At 39.7% G+C, this 14800-nt stretch overlaps 1 protein-coding gene across 2 annotated transcripts in view; it reads right to left on the bottom strand.

Moving 5' to 3' along the window:
- Positions 1-381: 381 nt before the first annotated feature.
- LOC137348078 (uncharacterized) overlaps positions 382-14800 on the bottom strand; it is a 49588-nt gene continuing 35169 nt past the window's right edge. For both annotated transcript variants that reach the window (XM_068013251.1, XM_068013252.1), the window contains exons 8-12: positions 13514-13559; positions 8594-8728; positions 7897-8023; positions 4952-5076; positions 382-3561 (exon numbers count right to left, since the gene is read on the bottom strand). In XM_068013251.1, coding sequence (XP_067869352.1) covers positions 1806-3561; positions 4952-5076; positions 7897-8023; positions 8594-8728; positions 13514-13559 — 2189 coding nt within the window. In that variant the 3' untranslated portion in view covers positions 382-1805. The remainder of the gene's footprint in view (positions 3562-4951; positions 5077-7896; positions 8024-8593; positions 8729-13513; positions 13560-14800) is intronic.

Here is a 14800-nt window from a genome sequence, read left to right as displayed (position 1 = left end):
TTGCATCTATTTTGATATCATACATTGCAGTTGCAGTTCCTGATCTTAATTATCAAGGCAATCTGTTCACCTTGCTCACATTCAAAATGCCAACACCAGAAAAGCAGCAAGTGCTACTTTAAACAAAAATATTTAATTGGCAGAATTTTGGTGATATAGCTACAATAACAAATTTACTGCTAATGCTCCTTTAAGTTTTTCAGAGACCAAAGGCAACCGTTTAGGTTTAAAATGATCAATTCCTGAAATATACTAAAAAGTACAATTATTACCTTTTAATTATAATAGACTAAACTGAATTTCTATTTGAATGTGTGGGTACTAAGAACTCATAACGTGCCAAATATAAACTGTATAGTAAGTATGCATTTTTTTTGGGGGGGGGGGGGTGCAGTGGGAAGAGAATAAACACTTTCAATAAAATAAACTTTTACCTATCAGTCTGGATAGAAATATTTCACTTTTAACTTTCCCATCTCATCACTTCTGATCTCCTTTACACTAACAGGTATAGCACTAACTCCCATCCTAACAGACATGCTGAATTGGTGGTGTCTGAGCCAAGAGAAGCAACAGCAAGACAAACAATTCAACTTGTATACGGTCGATGGAGATGCTCATTCACACCATGGTCAGCTAAAGGACCTCTGGGTTAGTGGTGACCCAAATTAGCAGGTTTATGGAACACAATAAGGTAAATACCCAGCATCTTCCAACCAGATGCTTTTTTTCCAGTACAGCAAGGGAATAACTGAAAAACCTGTGTCTCCTTCCTGCTCGTAAATTGAGTGGGGATTGTGTCTAATAATTTTCTCTCAGATACACTTGCACTGTGGTCTGTGTTTAGTAAATGAAGTGTGAATTTAACACACATCCCCACTTTGGACAGACTGCTAACAATCTGTTCTTCAATACAGAAAACTGATAGAATGCTGCAGAATGGTTATCGTTGACTGTTTAGAATGCCTTTAACTAGCGAATGGTATGATTTAATGCAGCATTGCAGAACTAGCTCAACAAGCTAGTTAGCAGTCACAATAAGTCCATTTCAATTAATTAAAAATATAACTGGATGAGCTATTTGCTGTGCAGAATATCTCATACTGTTGCTCCAAAAAGCTGCCTTCACTTCACTAATTACATATTATTTAACACTCTCTCGTGTGGCTGCTTACACTCATCAGCTACTCAGAACAGCACTTTTGTAGGTAATGCTGAGCACATATGAATGTTAAATTCTGCCATGTTATATTCTCAGACAAGAAGCCCATGCAACCTGCACCTATACCAATGCCATCTGAAAGTTCTGTTCGGACCTGGACAAGAACTAATGGGAAATGGGACACAACCTTTCCCTTGAGGGTGGGGAGGAGAGAAGAACTGATCCTTTGTACTGATTCTACACAGATTGTGGCCATGAATCTATATCCTACCACTCTATGGAAGAGTGCAATGAACTGGACATATCATTGCACTGCTAATATAGAAGCTTGTATGCTGTTCTCTTAAGAATGTTTAGATTTTATTTTGTTCCTATGGTGTAGTAGAATAAAAATCATAGCAATTGGGATGGGAAAAGAGTTTGCAAAAAGTGGGGTAAATGCACTCCCTTTTGAGAAAGTAAGACATACCATAGCTAATTGTGGACTAACATATGCTACTTAATCCTACTGTACTCCATTTATTAACAGCCTTTGTAATGTGGTCTCTGAATCCATTAGCCCTCAAAAGTAAAATCATTTACAATTTATAAAGTGTGTTAAAAGAGTCAATAGAATCTTTCAAATAACTTTGGCACACTATTATTAATTAGTGCAGCCATCTAGATAGGACGCAAATGCTAAAAAACATGGAGTATTTGTTTCAGTTTGACAGTTCATTAGACCTTTCTTTTCTTTGTTGATCCAGTCTACTTCAGATTTGTCCTTTAGTACAGAGTATAACTGAGTCTCATACTTGGCATCTTTCATACTGACACAAGTCTTTCTCAAGAGTTCCAAGTCAACTGATTGCTCTTTGGTAATAGCTTGTATATTGCCAAGTCTTGAGGGCAACTGAATATCCCATTCCGATTCTGATGAAAATGTATCTGTATGAACTATATTATTTTTAAAGGAAGAATGACAGAGGTTAGTTTGGTTGTCAGAATTTTTACATCTATTTTCATCCACATGAAAATTAGATTTTGCACATAAAAGAGTGTCAGAACCTAGAGATTTCTGGGCATTGGTTTTAAAGGAAGAAATTAGCTGCATTATTGTATTTCCTGTTACATTTGAGTGTACAATTTCCTCGTTTGTTATTTGAATTTCAGCTTCATCTTTAAGCACAATTTCATCATTAAGGTCAACTTTGCTGCTTTGAGATGTATTCTGAGGAGCTGACAGCAACTCTTTTTCAGCCTGAACTGTTGCACTGCTTAAAGGAATAGCCATTTGCTCTTTGTCATGCAGAACAGTTTCACTGGTTTGAATAAGCCAAATTTCTCGATTTACTTCCTGACTACCTGTAGATGTAGTATTTGGCAGGTTTCTTGGTTTCTCTTCACAACTCCAAAAGGCTCTTTGTGGCTTCCCCCAGTTTTCACAATCATTTTTGGCTTTACTGCTTTGAAAGTCTACTAGGCTTTCCTTACTACTCAAAGGCCTGTGTAAGTTAAACTTGGCAGACAAATCAAAATGCTCTCCCATGGAGATGTTCATAGAACATGCAGAAGGAAACATATTTTGTTCAACACAAGTATGAGAAGTATAGGTTTTATCCAGATCAGATAAATAAAGCAGTTTGGCATGCGGTTGGAAAATATGTTCATTGAAGTTACCGGCAAGGCAATTGATATTTTTAATGAAAGAGAAACAATCACATGGCCCAGTCAAATCATCCAATCTGGATCTTGGACTCCTCTCGATTTGTGAACTGGTGTTCTCAGAGCGTTTGCGTTTTTTGAAACTACAGTTGGTATCTGTTGCAATTATATCACAATCAACCTTCCACGAGTTAGGAATGGCCTCTACACAAAATAAAATTTCTTCAGATGCAGATTTCATATGCTCCTGTTCATCCTGATGGTAGCTTTCTGAAGGTTCCTCTTTGTCAGCACCATATGAATTTTTTTCCACAAAAGCAGCTCCAATATCCATTTGTCCATGAGGTACGTGAAAAGTTGCTCTGTCTGCTGGTACTCCTGTGTTGAAGTCCAATGAACTACAATTTGGGGATTTCACCACCAACTGTTTAGAACACACAGCTGTTTGATTCATAGATCTCAAAGATGCCAGTTCATGATCCTGAAGGGGAAAGGATCGATGCACGTTAAGTTTCAGTCCATCTTGGGTTAGCTCATCCTTCGTTTTGTCAGATTTCACATGATGCACCTTTGAATTTTGACCAATCTCATCAATTCTTTCCAGATTTTCTACAGGAAAATGTGCATGCTGGCTTGCAGCTACAGATTCAAGTGAAAGTTTTTCTCCTCCAAGGACAAGGTCATTAACAGCCTGCAACGATTCCATGTACATTTTGGATAGTGCGATTCCAGGACTTGAAACAGACTTCATAGATCTGAATTAAAAAACACAAATCTATATTCACAGATAGGTCAAGCAGGCATAAAATTCAATATAGCTGAAATCTTGCAATTTTCTTCAATTATTTTTAAGTAAAATTGGTGAAGAGCTCAACCTCTGCGCTTTGAAATTTTGATTACTAAAATCTGTTGCCCATTAATCCATTTCAACAAATACCATGTTCAAAAGGAGAAAAAAAGCACTAAGCATAAATAGCTCTTTTGGAGCTAGTCTTGATTTAAAAGTAGAGGGGACAAAAAGCACCCTGCTATTGTCCTTAATTTGGCTTTAGAATTAAACACTGGCGCGGGCATAGAAATACATAGAATCTACAACACAAAAACAGGCCATTCAGCCCAACCAGTGAGTGTTGACCTTTCTCCTCCATGCAAGCAAGTAGTATCATATTTTTCCACCCTGTTCCTATATCCCTTCAACCACTCATGCATTTCCCAACAGAAGCTAGACTCAATTTGGGTAAATGAAAGCAGAATATAGGGGTATGGGAGCATAGTGGTTATGTTAAAGGATTAGTAATCCAGAGGCTTGGACTAATAATCTGAAGACATGAGTTCAAATCTCACCATTAGCTGGGGAGTTTAAATTCAGTTAATTATATCAATTTGGAATAAAAAGCTAGTATCAGTAATGGTGAGCAACAAACTACCAATCGTCACGAACGTCCTTTAGGAAAAGAAATCTGCCATCCATACCTGGTCTGGCCTATATGTATTGACTCTTAACTGTCCTCTGAAATGGACTAGCTAGCCACTCCGTCGTATTAAGGAAGGCAGCTCAGCACCACCTTTTCAAAGGCAATTAGAGATAGGCAATAAATTCTGGCCTTGCCAGTTATGCCCACATTCCACAAATGAAAAAATAAAATTCAGGAGAGCTTTTCTACTTCACACATTACCTATCCTTGTGCCCTATAAGTGGGTCTCCCTAATTAATACTGGTTTCATGCATTGGATCCACATCCAACCATAATCTAATCTGTGCCTATTAAGGTGCTGAAGAACTGGATTAAGGTTGGCCAAAAGTATTTACATAGGGATCTTCAGTTATCACAGAGGAAATATTAATCACACATCACCAAAGATGAAATGCAAGATATTTCACTGTGGTATCCTATCTCATATATTTGAATGTTTAAAAATAAGAGTGTGCTTTGCTGATTTGGCAGAGACTCAATACATTGGATGGGGTGGGGGGGGGGGGGGTGTGGGGGGAGGGTGGAATTAATGTACAGCTGAATTCTCTGCTTATGAACAATATACTCATTCTACAAAAATATTCTTAAAATACATTGAACAAACTTCATCCAGGGTCAAAATAAATTATTATATATATATAAATATATATCGATGTTGTATGATTTTTACCGCTGGGTGCATCCATTGCTTTGGAACTCTACAAATTCGTTTTCTAATTGAGACGCAATACCATCAAGGGCTGTGAACTGAGAGGGGTCACTGGCAAAATCTTGATGCCGCTTAGAGAGAAGATGCTGCAAAAAAAGAAGTGAATTAAATGTCTAGTCTTTTCTGAATTACTTTAGTTTAGATTTTTAAAAAGTTGCCACTACAACTTGTTAATTTGATATCCAGTTAGCACTAGCAAAGCTTTACCAAATCATGCCCCGGCTTTTATGCACCCAGAGAATTACTGCATTAGAATTCTTTGGCCCGAATTTTGCGGTCAGCGGTGAAGTAAAGGTGCTCGCCGCTGACCTCAAAAGAGCTGCCCACAAAGTCCTAGCGATCTCTGTGGCGTGGATTTCCCTTTTCCCGATGTCAGTTTGAAACGGGCACCAAGTCAAGGAATCTTTACACCTCCAGTAACAGTGATGTCATCAAGCAGGGCAAGCAGCCAATCATATTGAAGTATTCTCACAAACGGCAAACAGATAGCGAAATAAATGATTGGAACATACATATGGGATTTAGGCTGAAGCTAAAATATCAAACTTTAAAAAAATTTAAAATATTACTCATCATATGGTGAGATTTACATTCAACAAATATAAAATTACTCTTTCAGGCCAGCAAGGTTGTTTAACAGTAATTATGTAGTTAGTATGTCGTTAAAAACCCAGTTAATTATTCAACAAGGTGTAACTTTTTCAAAAGCTTTTAACAATGAGACTAAGACTGTAAGAGTAGAAATTCTCATCAGTTATATGATTTCCCATTGATTGCAGCCTGTGGGAGGGGGGGGGGGGTCCTTAACAGCACACCCTCTGGAGAAATGTACAAGCACTGACTGCAACTTCTGGATTTCTGTGTTTAACAACGTATGTGTGGACTCTAGAAGTTGCTGTCAGTTTCAGAGTAGTGAAGGTGAATGCTGACGGTTTTGCCGTCATTACTACCACAAAATCTAGGCCACTATTGATCCCATTCATTTTTAAACCCCCTGTAAAAGGCACAGCTAAAACACAGTTACAAGTTCAGCTGATTCAGCAACCACTCAGTACTCTTGACTCATGCAACACAATCTCAGCAACTACTTGTTCCAGAAAATCTTGAAATTCATCGCTGAAAATATCTTCTGCACTTCCTTAGTTTTCTTTGAACTAATCCTTAACTACGTATCAGAGAAACTGAAAATCCTGATAACCACGTTGTGTAAATTGCTAGTAACCATTTGGCTATTTGGGTAATGCCCAATTTATCTAATTTAGACACAGTCCCTGACTACAGTAGAGATTCATGCTGTAGCTTTACAAAATTTGGTATGGAACCTGGTCCAATGAACACTATGAATATGAAGAACGAAATAACAATGGAGCCCTGGGGAGCTGATCATATGGGCACAAGAGGAGAAAACTCTGGAGATGTCATGACTCTGTTAGACTAATATCAGTCAAGTCAACATAGAGCAACACAACTAAGGTGGACTGCAGAGGGGAAGCAAAGATTAGCATATGGATGATGCGAAAGGCAGTGAAAGCATCAGCAAAAGACAAGTAGGAAAAGTAACATGATACAATTTGTGTTCTTTGACTAGTGCGAGTTCAGTGCTGAGAGTGGGATGAGAGCTGAATTGAGTGGTTGCGAGCAAGTTATGATACATTCCAGGATCTTGGAAAGCAAAGAAACAATGAACTAAGGTGGTATTTAAAGGAATGGTTGAGGGGTTATAACTGCAGTTTTGAAGGTAGCAGGGATGGTGCCAGAGGGAAAAGAATAGGTTGTTGGTAACAGCAAGCATGAGGCAGAGATGGGAAGTTGGATCAGGAGCTGAGATAGTACAGAATCAAGGGAGTAGGTAGTTTGTTTCATGAATGAGATGAGTGCAATAAGAGATAAGGGAGAAACTATGGAGTACATGGTGGGGGAGACATAGCCATGAAACAGGCAGATGGGAAGATTGGGAGTAGAGGGTACATGGGAAGACCTGTGGAGGCAGAAGCAGTTGTGCTGATTTTTAAAATTTCAATACAAGTATGTTCATGATCTCTTGCCTTTAGTGTCTGAGATGATAGTGTAGTGGTAGGACAAGACTGTTGGTGATGGAGTTCAGACTTTATTCTAATATCCAGGATTGTTTGGAGTAGTAAGCAGATTTGGGCATGAAAGGGAGCAACAGTACAGTTTGAGGCAGTCAAATCAATCTGGCAATGGACAGTCAGGCTGGTCATTTACCGTGTGGATTTGAGATCAAAGAGGAGGGTGTTGTAGACCAACTGGGATCCAAATGGGTGAAGATGGTGTAAAGAGAATTGGGCATTAAACTGTGGAAAAGGCATTGAGTGTCATCAGAAGAATCTGGCATTAATGGAGATCTAATACGAGGCTATATCAACATTCCCTCTAAGCTGTGCAGGTATGCGGTCATGCATTCATCGGGATTGTGCCGCACAGAGAACAAACAGGCCGTGTACAAGCATCGGTCCCTTTAAGATACGTGCATGCATGACCATATGGCAATCTTAAAGGGTCAAAACAGTGCAATAAACAGGCTGTGCACAGCGAAAGGAACTTACTAAATAAATGCTGGAAAGTTGAAATTTGTACTAATCATCAAAGATTCTTTCCAAACAATTAGCAAGTGGTTTCCTCCTCCTTTGAAGAAGTGCAAGCTGGTTGTTAAGCAGGCCCAGCATGAAAGTGAAATTCGAAGGATTCATTTAAAGAAAAAAATTAAGAACATTGGGCATTGATCTAAGGGAATCTGACGTAGTGCATGCTGTTAATTCTGAAAATATCTATCATCACAATTCCTTACAAAAGGAACACAATTAAAATGATACAACTGATAGTCAGTCCATCAAGGCTTTGCTTGGCCCTATTTGAGGTAATATTCCAAAAGATTATATACTTACCCCAACAAGGTCATAGAATGTCTCATGGCAACATTCACAGAATCGCTGTCGTTTCTTTTCTATATGCATTGCTGCTGGTTTTGTGAGGGTTTCTACATCTCCCTCACTGTTAGTCATTCTACAGTCCCTGTGCAATGGCAACAGTTAAAATGGTCATTAATTCAGATTACAAATGAAATTAATGTGCTTTTTGTTGCTTGTGAAGCCAAGACTATAAAAACATCTTCAAAGTAAATGAACAAAATAACCATTGGGACAATGTTCTGGACACGGTGCGAGGTTTCTTTTAGCTGTCCAACATGACTACACATCCCACAAATATTAGATATTTCAAAGCATTGTTTAATAACTCTCAAATCGTACAACCTATCCCAATGTTTTCCAAAGAGAAAAATGAGGCAATAGTAACAGATGTTGTGAATGAATAATTGTAAAGGAATAATGGCGAGTCACTTCAGGTAAACTCAATTTCTGGATGGTCTGGATAAAAATAAATTTTGGAAGGTGACAATTTGAGTTCAATGGCACATTAGATTCAATTTTTTCCCCTTTATTAAGAACTTAAGTATTTAGCAGATTTTCTTTTAAACTGGACAGAGCTAACCATTTAATAAAAGTTCCATTCATAAAATTCTGGGCGATAAAGTTCAAAACAAGTTTATTATAAAAGCCCAGTAATCTGAATACCAAAGTTTACCCAAGTTTACTCTTTTCTTGCCCCCGACGTCCATTCCTAGATTTCTTCAGAGGATCAAATGCACTAAATCTTCTATGAGATTCGTAGTTCAGTTCTGGATAGCTCACACATTGCTGGTAGAGAGGTCTAAAATGCCTGCATACATACAATTTACCAACACTTACAAATAAATTCATGCAATATCTACAGAATTAATACCATTTAATCAGGTATTTTTTAAATGGTGAATGTTAATTAAAAATATACAATGAATTAATTTGTACAAATAAAGCAACAACTGTAACTAAAAGCAAAATAAGCATTAAAATATGCTAACAGTTCACTTCCACCTTATCAATATTTCATTCTGAATGCCGAAGTCAGAGTCATTATGGTACAGAAGGAAGCCATTTGGCCCATCGAGTCTACATCAGCTCTCTCTAGGGATATCCAGTCAGTCCCATTCCCCCTCTCTATTCCTGTAGCCCTGCAAGTTTATTTCTCTCAAGTGCCCATGCAATATCGTTTTGAAATCATTCATCGTCTCTGCTTCCACCACCTTCGTCGGCAGCGGATTCCAGGTTGCTCCCACTCGCTGCGAAAAAATGTTCTTCCTCACAGTGCGCCTTGCATCACTTGCCCAAAAGCTTAAATCTCTGTTCCCTAGTTCTTGTACCATCAGCTAATGGGAACAACTTTTCTTTGTCTACCATATCTAAACCTGTCATAATCTTGTACACCTCTATCAAATCTCCTCTCAATCTCCTTTGCTCCAACGAGAACAACCCCAGCTTCTCCAAATAACCTTGTAGCTAAAATCCTTCATCCCTGGAACCATCCTGGTAAATCTCCTCTGCACCCTCTCAAGGACCCTCATAACCTTCCTAAAGTGTGGCGACTAGAACTGGCTGCAATATTCTAGTTGTGGCTAACCAGAGCTATATAAAGGTTCAGCATAACTTCCCTGCTTTTATACTCAATACCTCTATTTAGGAAGCCCAAGATCCCATATGCTTTGCTAACTACTCTCTCAGGATGTCCTGCCACCTTCAAGGATCAGTGCAGATGAATCCCAAGGCCCCTCTGTCCCTGCACACTCTTTAGAACTTATCTATATTGCCTCTCTCTAACATGTCTGCCAAAATGCATCACCTCACACTTCTCTATTATTAAATTCCATCTGCTACTTGTCTGCCCATTCTGCGAACCTACCTATGTTCTGTTGCAGTGGATTGGTATCATCCTCATTGATGGCCACACCTCCGAGTTTGGTATCATTGTCAAATTTTGAAATTTTACTCTATATTCTAAAATCCAAGTCATTTATATCTATCAAAAAAGCAGCGTACCTAACACTGACCATTTGGGAAAACCACTGTTTACCATCCTCTAGTCTGAAGAACAACTATTCACCACGACTCGCTGTTTTCTGTCCATAAGCCATTTTTTTCATCCAAGCTGACACTGACCCTGCTATTCCATGAGCTTCAATTTGTTAATCAGCCTTTTATGTGGTATTTTGACAACATCCATTGCATTCCCTTCATTTACCTTCTCTGTTACTTCATCAAAAATCTAATTCAATTAGTCAAACACAATTGCCTTTTAGAAATCGCTGCTGGCTATCCTTAATTAACTCAAACTTTTCAAGTTGATTTTTTCCCCTGATTACGGTTTCAAAAACCTTACCTACCATTGATGTTAAACTGACTGGCCTGTAGTTACTAGGACTGCCCTTACCCCCTTTCTTGAATAAGGGTGTCACATTTGCCACACTCCAATCCTCTGGCACCTCCTCTGTATCTAGGGAAGATTGGAAAGCCCTTCCGCTATCTCCACTCCCACTTACTTTAGCAACCTGGGATGCAATCCATCGAGACCAGACGACGTATCCACTATTAAGCATAGCCAGCCTATCAATTTTCACCCAATCCATTACCTCTACAATCTCCACTTCTACTGATATTTTGTCAGCATCCTCTCCCTTAGTAAACTGATACAAAGTACTTGTTAAGTATTCTAGCCTTGCCCTGTGCCTCTACGGATGGATCTCCCTCTTTGTCCCTAATAGGCCCCACCTGGCCTCTCACTACCTGCTTACTATTTACATGTGGGTAAAAGATTTTTGGGTTCCCTTTTATGTTAACTGGCATTCTATTCTCATATTCTTTCTTTGCCAGTCTTATTTTCCTCTTCACTTCCCTTCTCAACTTATTGTATTTGGCCTGGTTCTCACTTGAAGAATTCACCTGACACGCATCATACACCCTCCTTTTTTGTTTTATCATATTCTCTATCTCTCTTGTCATCCAAGGAGCTCTGGCTTTGGTTCCCCTACTGTTTGCCCTTGTTGGAATGTACCTAGCCTGTAACTGAATCATCCCCTCCTTAAAGATCACACATTGGTTCATTACGGTTTTTCCTGACAGTCTTTGGTTCCATTATACCTTGGCTAAATCCCCTGTCATCCCATTGAAGTTAGCCTTCTTCCAATTTGGAAGTTCTACTTTAGATTGTTCCTCGTTCCTCTCTGCTATTAATCTAATCCTTATGATAGGATGATCATTTGTATCAAGTGCTCCCCCAGACATCTGGTTCACCTCATTTCCCAGCATCAGATCCAGACTGGACCGAGAACATACTGGTCAAGGAAGTTCTCCTGAATACACTTCAGAAATTCCTCCCCTTCCTTACCCTTTACTCTAACATTATACCAATTGATATTTGGGTAATTAAAGTCCCCCAATATCACCACTGTACAATTCTTGCACATCATGTGATTTCCCTGCAGATTTGCTCCTCTATCGCGCTCTCACTATTTGGAGGCATAGGGAGTACCCCCAGTAGCGTGATCATACCCATTTTTGCTTCTCAACTCTAACCAAATGGATTCTGTCCTTGCCCTCTCAAGGGCATCCCTTCTTTCAAATACTGTAATGTCTTCCCTAATCAGTTCTGCCACCCCACCTTCCTTTTCACCTTCCTTACCTTTTCTGAACACTTTGTATTCTTGAATATTAAGTGCCCAATCATCACCATTTTTAACCCACGTTTCTGTTATTGTCACTACGTCATATTCCCACATGGCTATTTGTGCTTGTAGCTCACCAATCTTATTCACCACACTTTGGGCTGCAATTTATACACAATAATGATCTACCTGCAGGGGCCACATGTAGCGGAGCTGCCGCGATATTAAGTGTGGCGGATTATTTAAATAGCTGAGGCGGACCGCCGCACGCGATGACGTGGAGGGGACGGGCTGCCTGCCTGACAATGGCGTCAGCTGCCTTTGCACAGGCGCTGACACCATTTTTAAAGGGCTTCGAACCCTACATTTCAATTTAACTATTTAAAACTAGATTGATTTTTAAAAATTAAATAAATTGATCTTGACCCTCTCCCAACCCCCATAAGATAGCATTAACTCCTTGCCCTCTCCCCTTCCAAAATACTTACCTTGTGCACCTGACCTTCCCACCCCCGCCCAACAAAGTTCATAAACCATCTACTGTAACCGTTCCCACCATCTCCGACCCCAATGAAATGAGTTCGACCCCGCTCCCCCTCTCCCACACTGAAAAATGTACCTGCTCTCCCCTCCCCACCAGTGTTCCGCCTCGGATCCCCAGACAGGGATTAGAAGGCGCAGAAGTGCGGGCCACCAGCACCAATATCGCTCCGGGATGAACGGCGGGAGTGCGGTGTTAATTAATTCATTTATTTAAATTAATCTACATATTTAAATTGGGCTTCCGTCACCAAGTGGCAGGGGGGTTGACACGAGGCCTCGCCACTGCCGGCAATATGGGGCTGGGCCTTCTCTGCGTTGGAGGTCCATGGCGGGCCTCTCCCGGAGGCATTTCCCACCGCCCACCCCACGACCCCCAGCCATGACCCCCGATGTCGGGGGGAGGGGGGGGGTGTGGGGGGGCTGTAAAATTCAGCCCTTTGTGTTTGCATACATACATTCTAAACCATCTTTGTATTCCTCATAGTCCTTCTTAGTCTACTCCTACCTCCTATAGTACTACTTCCTTCTCTAGTACTCCCCAACACTCTCGCTCCTTTATGCACCTTATTCTGATTGGGTTTTGATAAACACTTATTGTCCACTGTACTGATTTTAAAAGATGCCCAAATGTTCAATATTCAGGACCTACTTATAAACAGCTGTAGGAAATGTGAACTTTTTATATCTTTTTGTATTATGAATTTTATGTACATATAAATATATCTATGTTTTGTATAAGCTTTTGGTAAATGAAGAATTAATGTGCCTTACTGAAAAAAAAATACAGTTTGAGTCAACCAACCACATTGAGACGCGGTCTAACAACATGAACAGATAATGGGAAAGAAAAGAACAGATATTGAAAACTATGTAACAAGTTGTGATCAAAATGTAACAGAAAAGCAGGATGAGCCTCGCCAGAAATGTATGAACTGATGGACCTGAAGGTTATAATGGACTGTTTATGTGCCAAGGACACATTGTTTTGCACACGTGATCATGATATATATACATATATATACACATACAGAAGAACTGACAAACGAAATGGCAGGACCAACTGAAACAACGAGATGTATGAACCAACTAACCAGTGCACAGGAGGAGCCACTGGCTACTAACAATAAAGGAACAGACTTCAAACCGATTTGAAGATGACAAAGGGAGAGACAAGAGAAGTCATGAGTCGGCTGTGCCTCTAAAGCCAGTGGAGAGTAAAGGCCACCTGAACTAGGATATCAACTGTCTTGGATTTGTTAAGTATTGCTTTTTGCCTTAATAAATCATCCTGATATCAATGCAGCAGCAGTCTTCTTATCCAAATTCTTGTCCAGTCCAAAAACAAATTATAAGTAAGGTTCTAAATCTTACAAACTATTAAATAATATAGTGCAATCCTTGTATGGAAAAAATAGGAGCTAACTTACCGACTGGAATCTTCAATTTTAAGAAAAGGCTGTTTTAGTTTTTCCACTGCTCAAACAAAAATAAAATGAAATGTAATTAATAATAGTGCCCAGAGTCAACTGATCTACAGAGAAAATTTAAACAGATGCTGCTGCACAACAGACGCTGCTACTGACAAACATGTCAAGGTAATAGCTTTAATTTTCCCATTATCAACTAGTAGCTGTAATTGCAGTGTGCAGGACTCGCAGGTTCAAATCCCAAACTGTTAGTACTGCAATTTTCTACAGGCTCCATTTCAAGATTGGATTTTAGATAAAGTCCAATCACTAACAATGCACTTCTTACAATTTTTATGGTACTGGTAGACCAACCACGGCATTGCTATAGTAATCCAGATGATGTGCTGTAATGCACAATGTATTATACCAGAAATGTTGGGGAACACAGAGCTTAGTGAGAGAGAGGAACTGAAAGAAATCAGTATTAGTAGAGAAATTGTGTTGGGGAAATTGATGGCATTGAAGGTCGATAAATCCCCAGGGCCTGATGGTATGCATCCCAGAGTACTTCAGGAAGTGGCCCTAGAAATAGTCGATGCATTGGTGGTCATCTTCCAAGATTCTACAGACTCTGGAACAGTTCCTACAGATTGGAGGGTAGCTAATGTAACCCTACTATTTAAAAAGTGAGGTAGAGAGAAAGCAGGCAATTATAGACCAGTCAGCCTGACGTCAGTAGTGGGGAAAATTCTAGAGTCCATTATCAAACATTTTATAACAGAGCACTTAGAGAACAGTGGTAGAATCGGGCAGAGTCAGCATGGATTTACGAAATGGAAATCATGTTTGACAAATCTACTAGAATTCTTCGAGGATGTAACTAGTAGAGTTGATGAGGGGGAGCCAGTGGATGTTGTTTATTTGGACTTTCAGAAGGCTTTCGACAAAGTCCCACATAAGAGATTAGCATGTAAAATTAAAGCGCATGGGATTGGGGGTAGTGTATTGCGATGGATAGAAAATTGGTTGGCGGACAGGAAACAAAGAATAGGGATAAATGGGCCTTTTTCAGAATGGCAGGCAGTGACTAATGGGCTACCGCAGGGATGGGAGCTAGGACCCCAGCTATTCACAATATATATTAATGATTTAGATGAGGGAACTAAATGTAATATCTCCAAATTTGCAGATGACACAAAACTGGGTGGAAGGGCGAGTTGCGAGGAGGATGCAGAGAGGCTTCAGGGTGATTTGGACAAGTTGAGTGAGTGGGCTAATGCATGGCAGATGCAGTATAATGTGGAT

Source organism: Heterodontus francisci, chromosome 33 (genome assembly GCF_036365525.1).
Source record: "Heterodontus francisci isolate sHetFra1 chromosome 33, sHetFra1.hap1, whole genome shotgun sequence".
In the NCBI taxonomy this organism is placed as follows: Eukaryota; Metazoa; Chordata; class Chondrichthyes; order Heterodontiformes; family Heterodontidae; genus Heterodontus; species Heterodontus francisci.
This window is presented reverse-complemented; position numbering and strand designations above follow the sequence as displayed.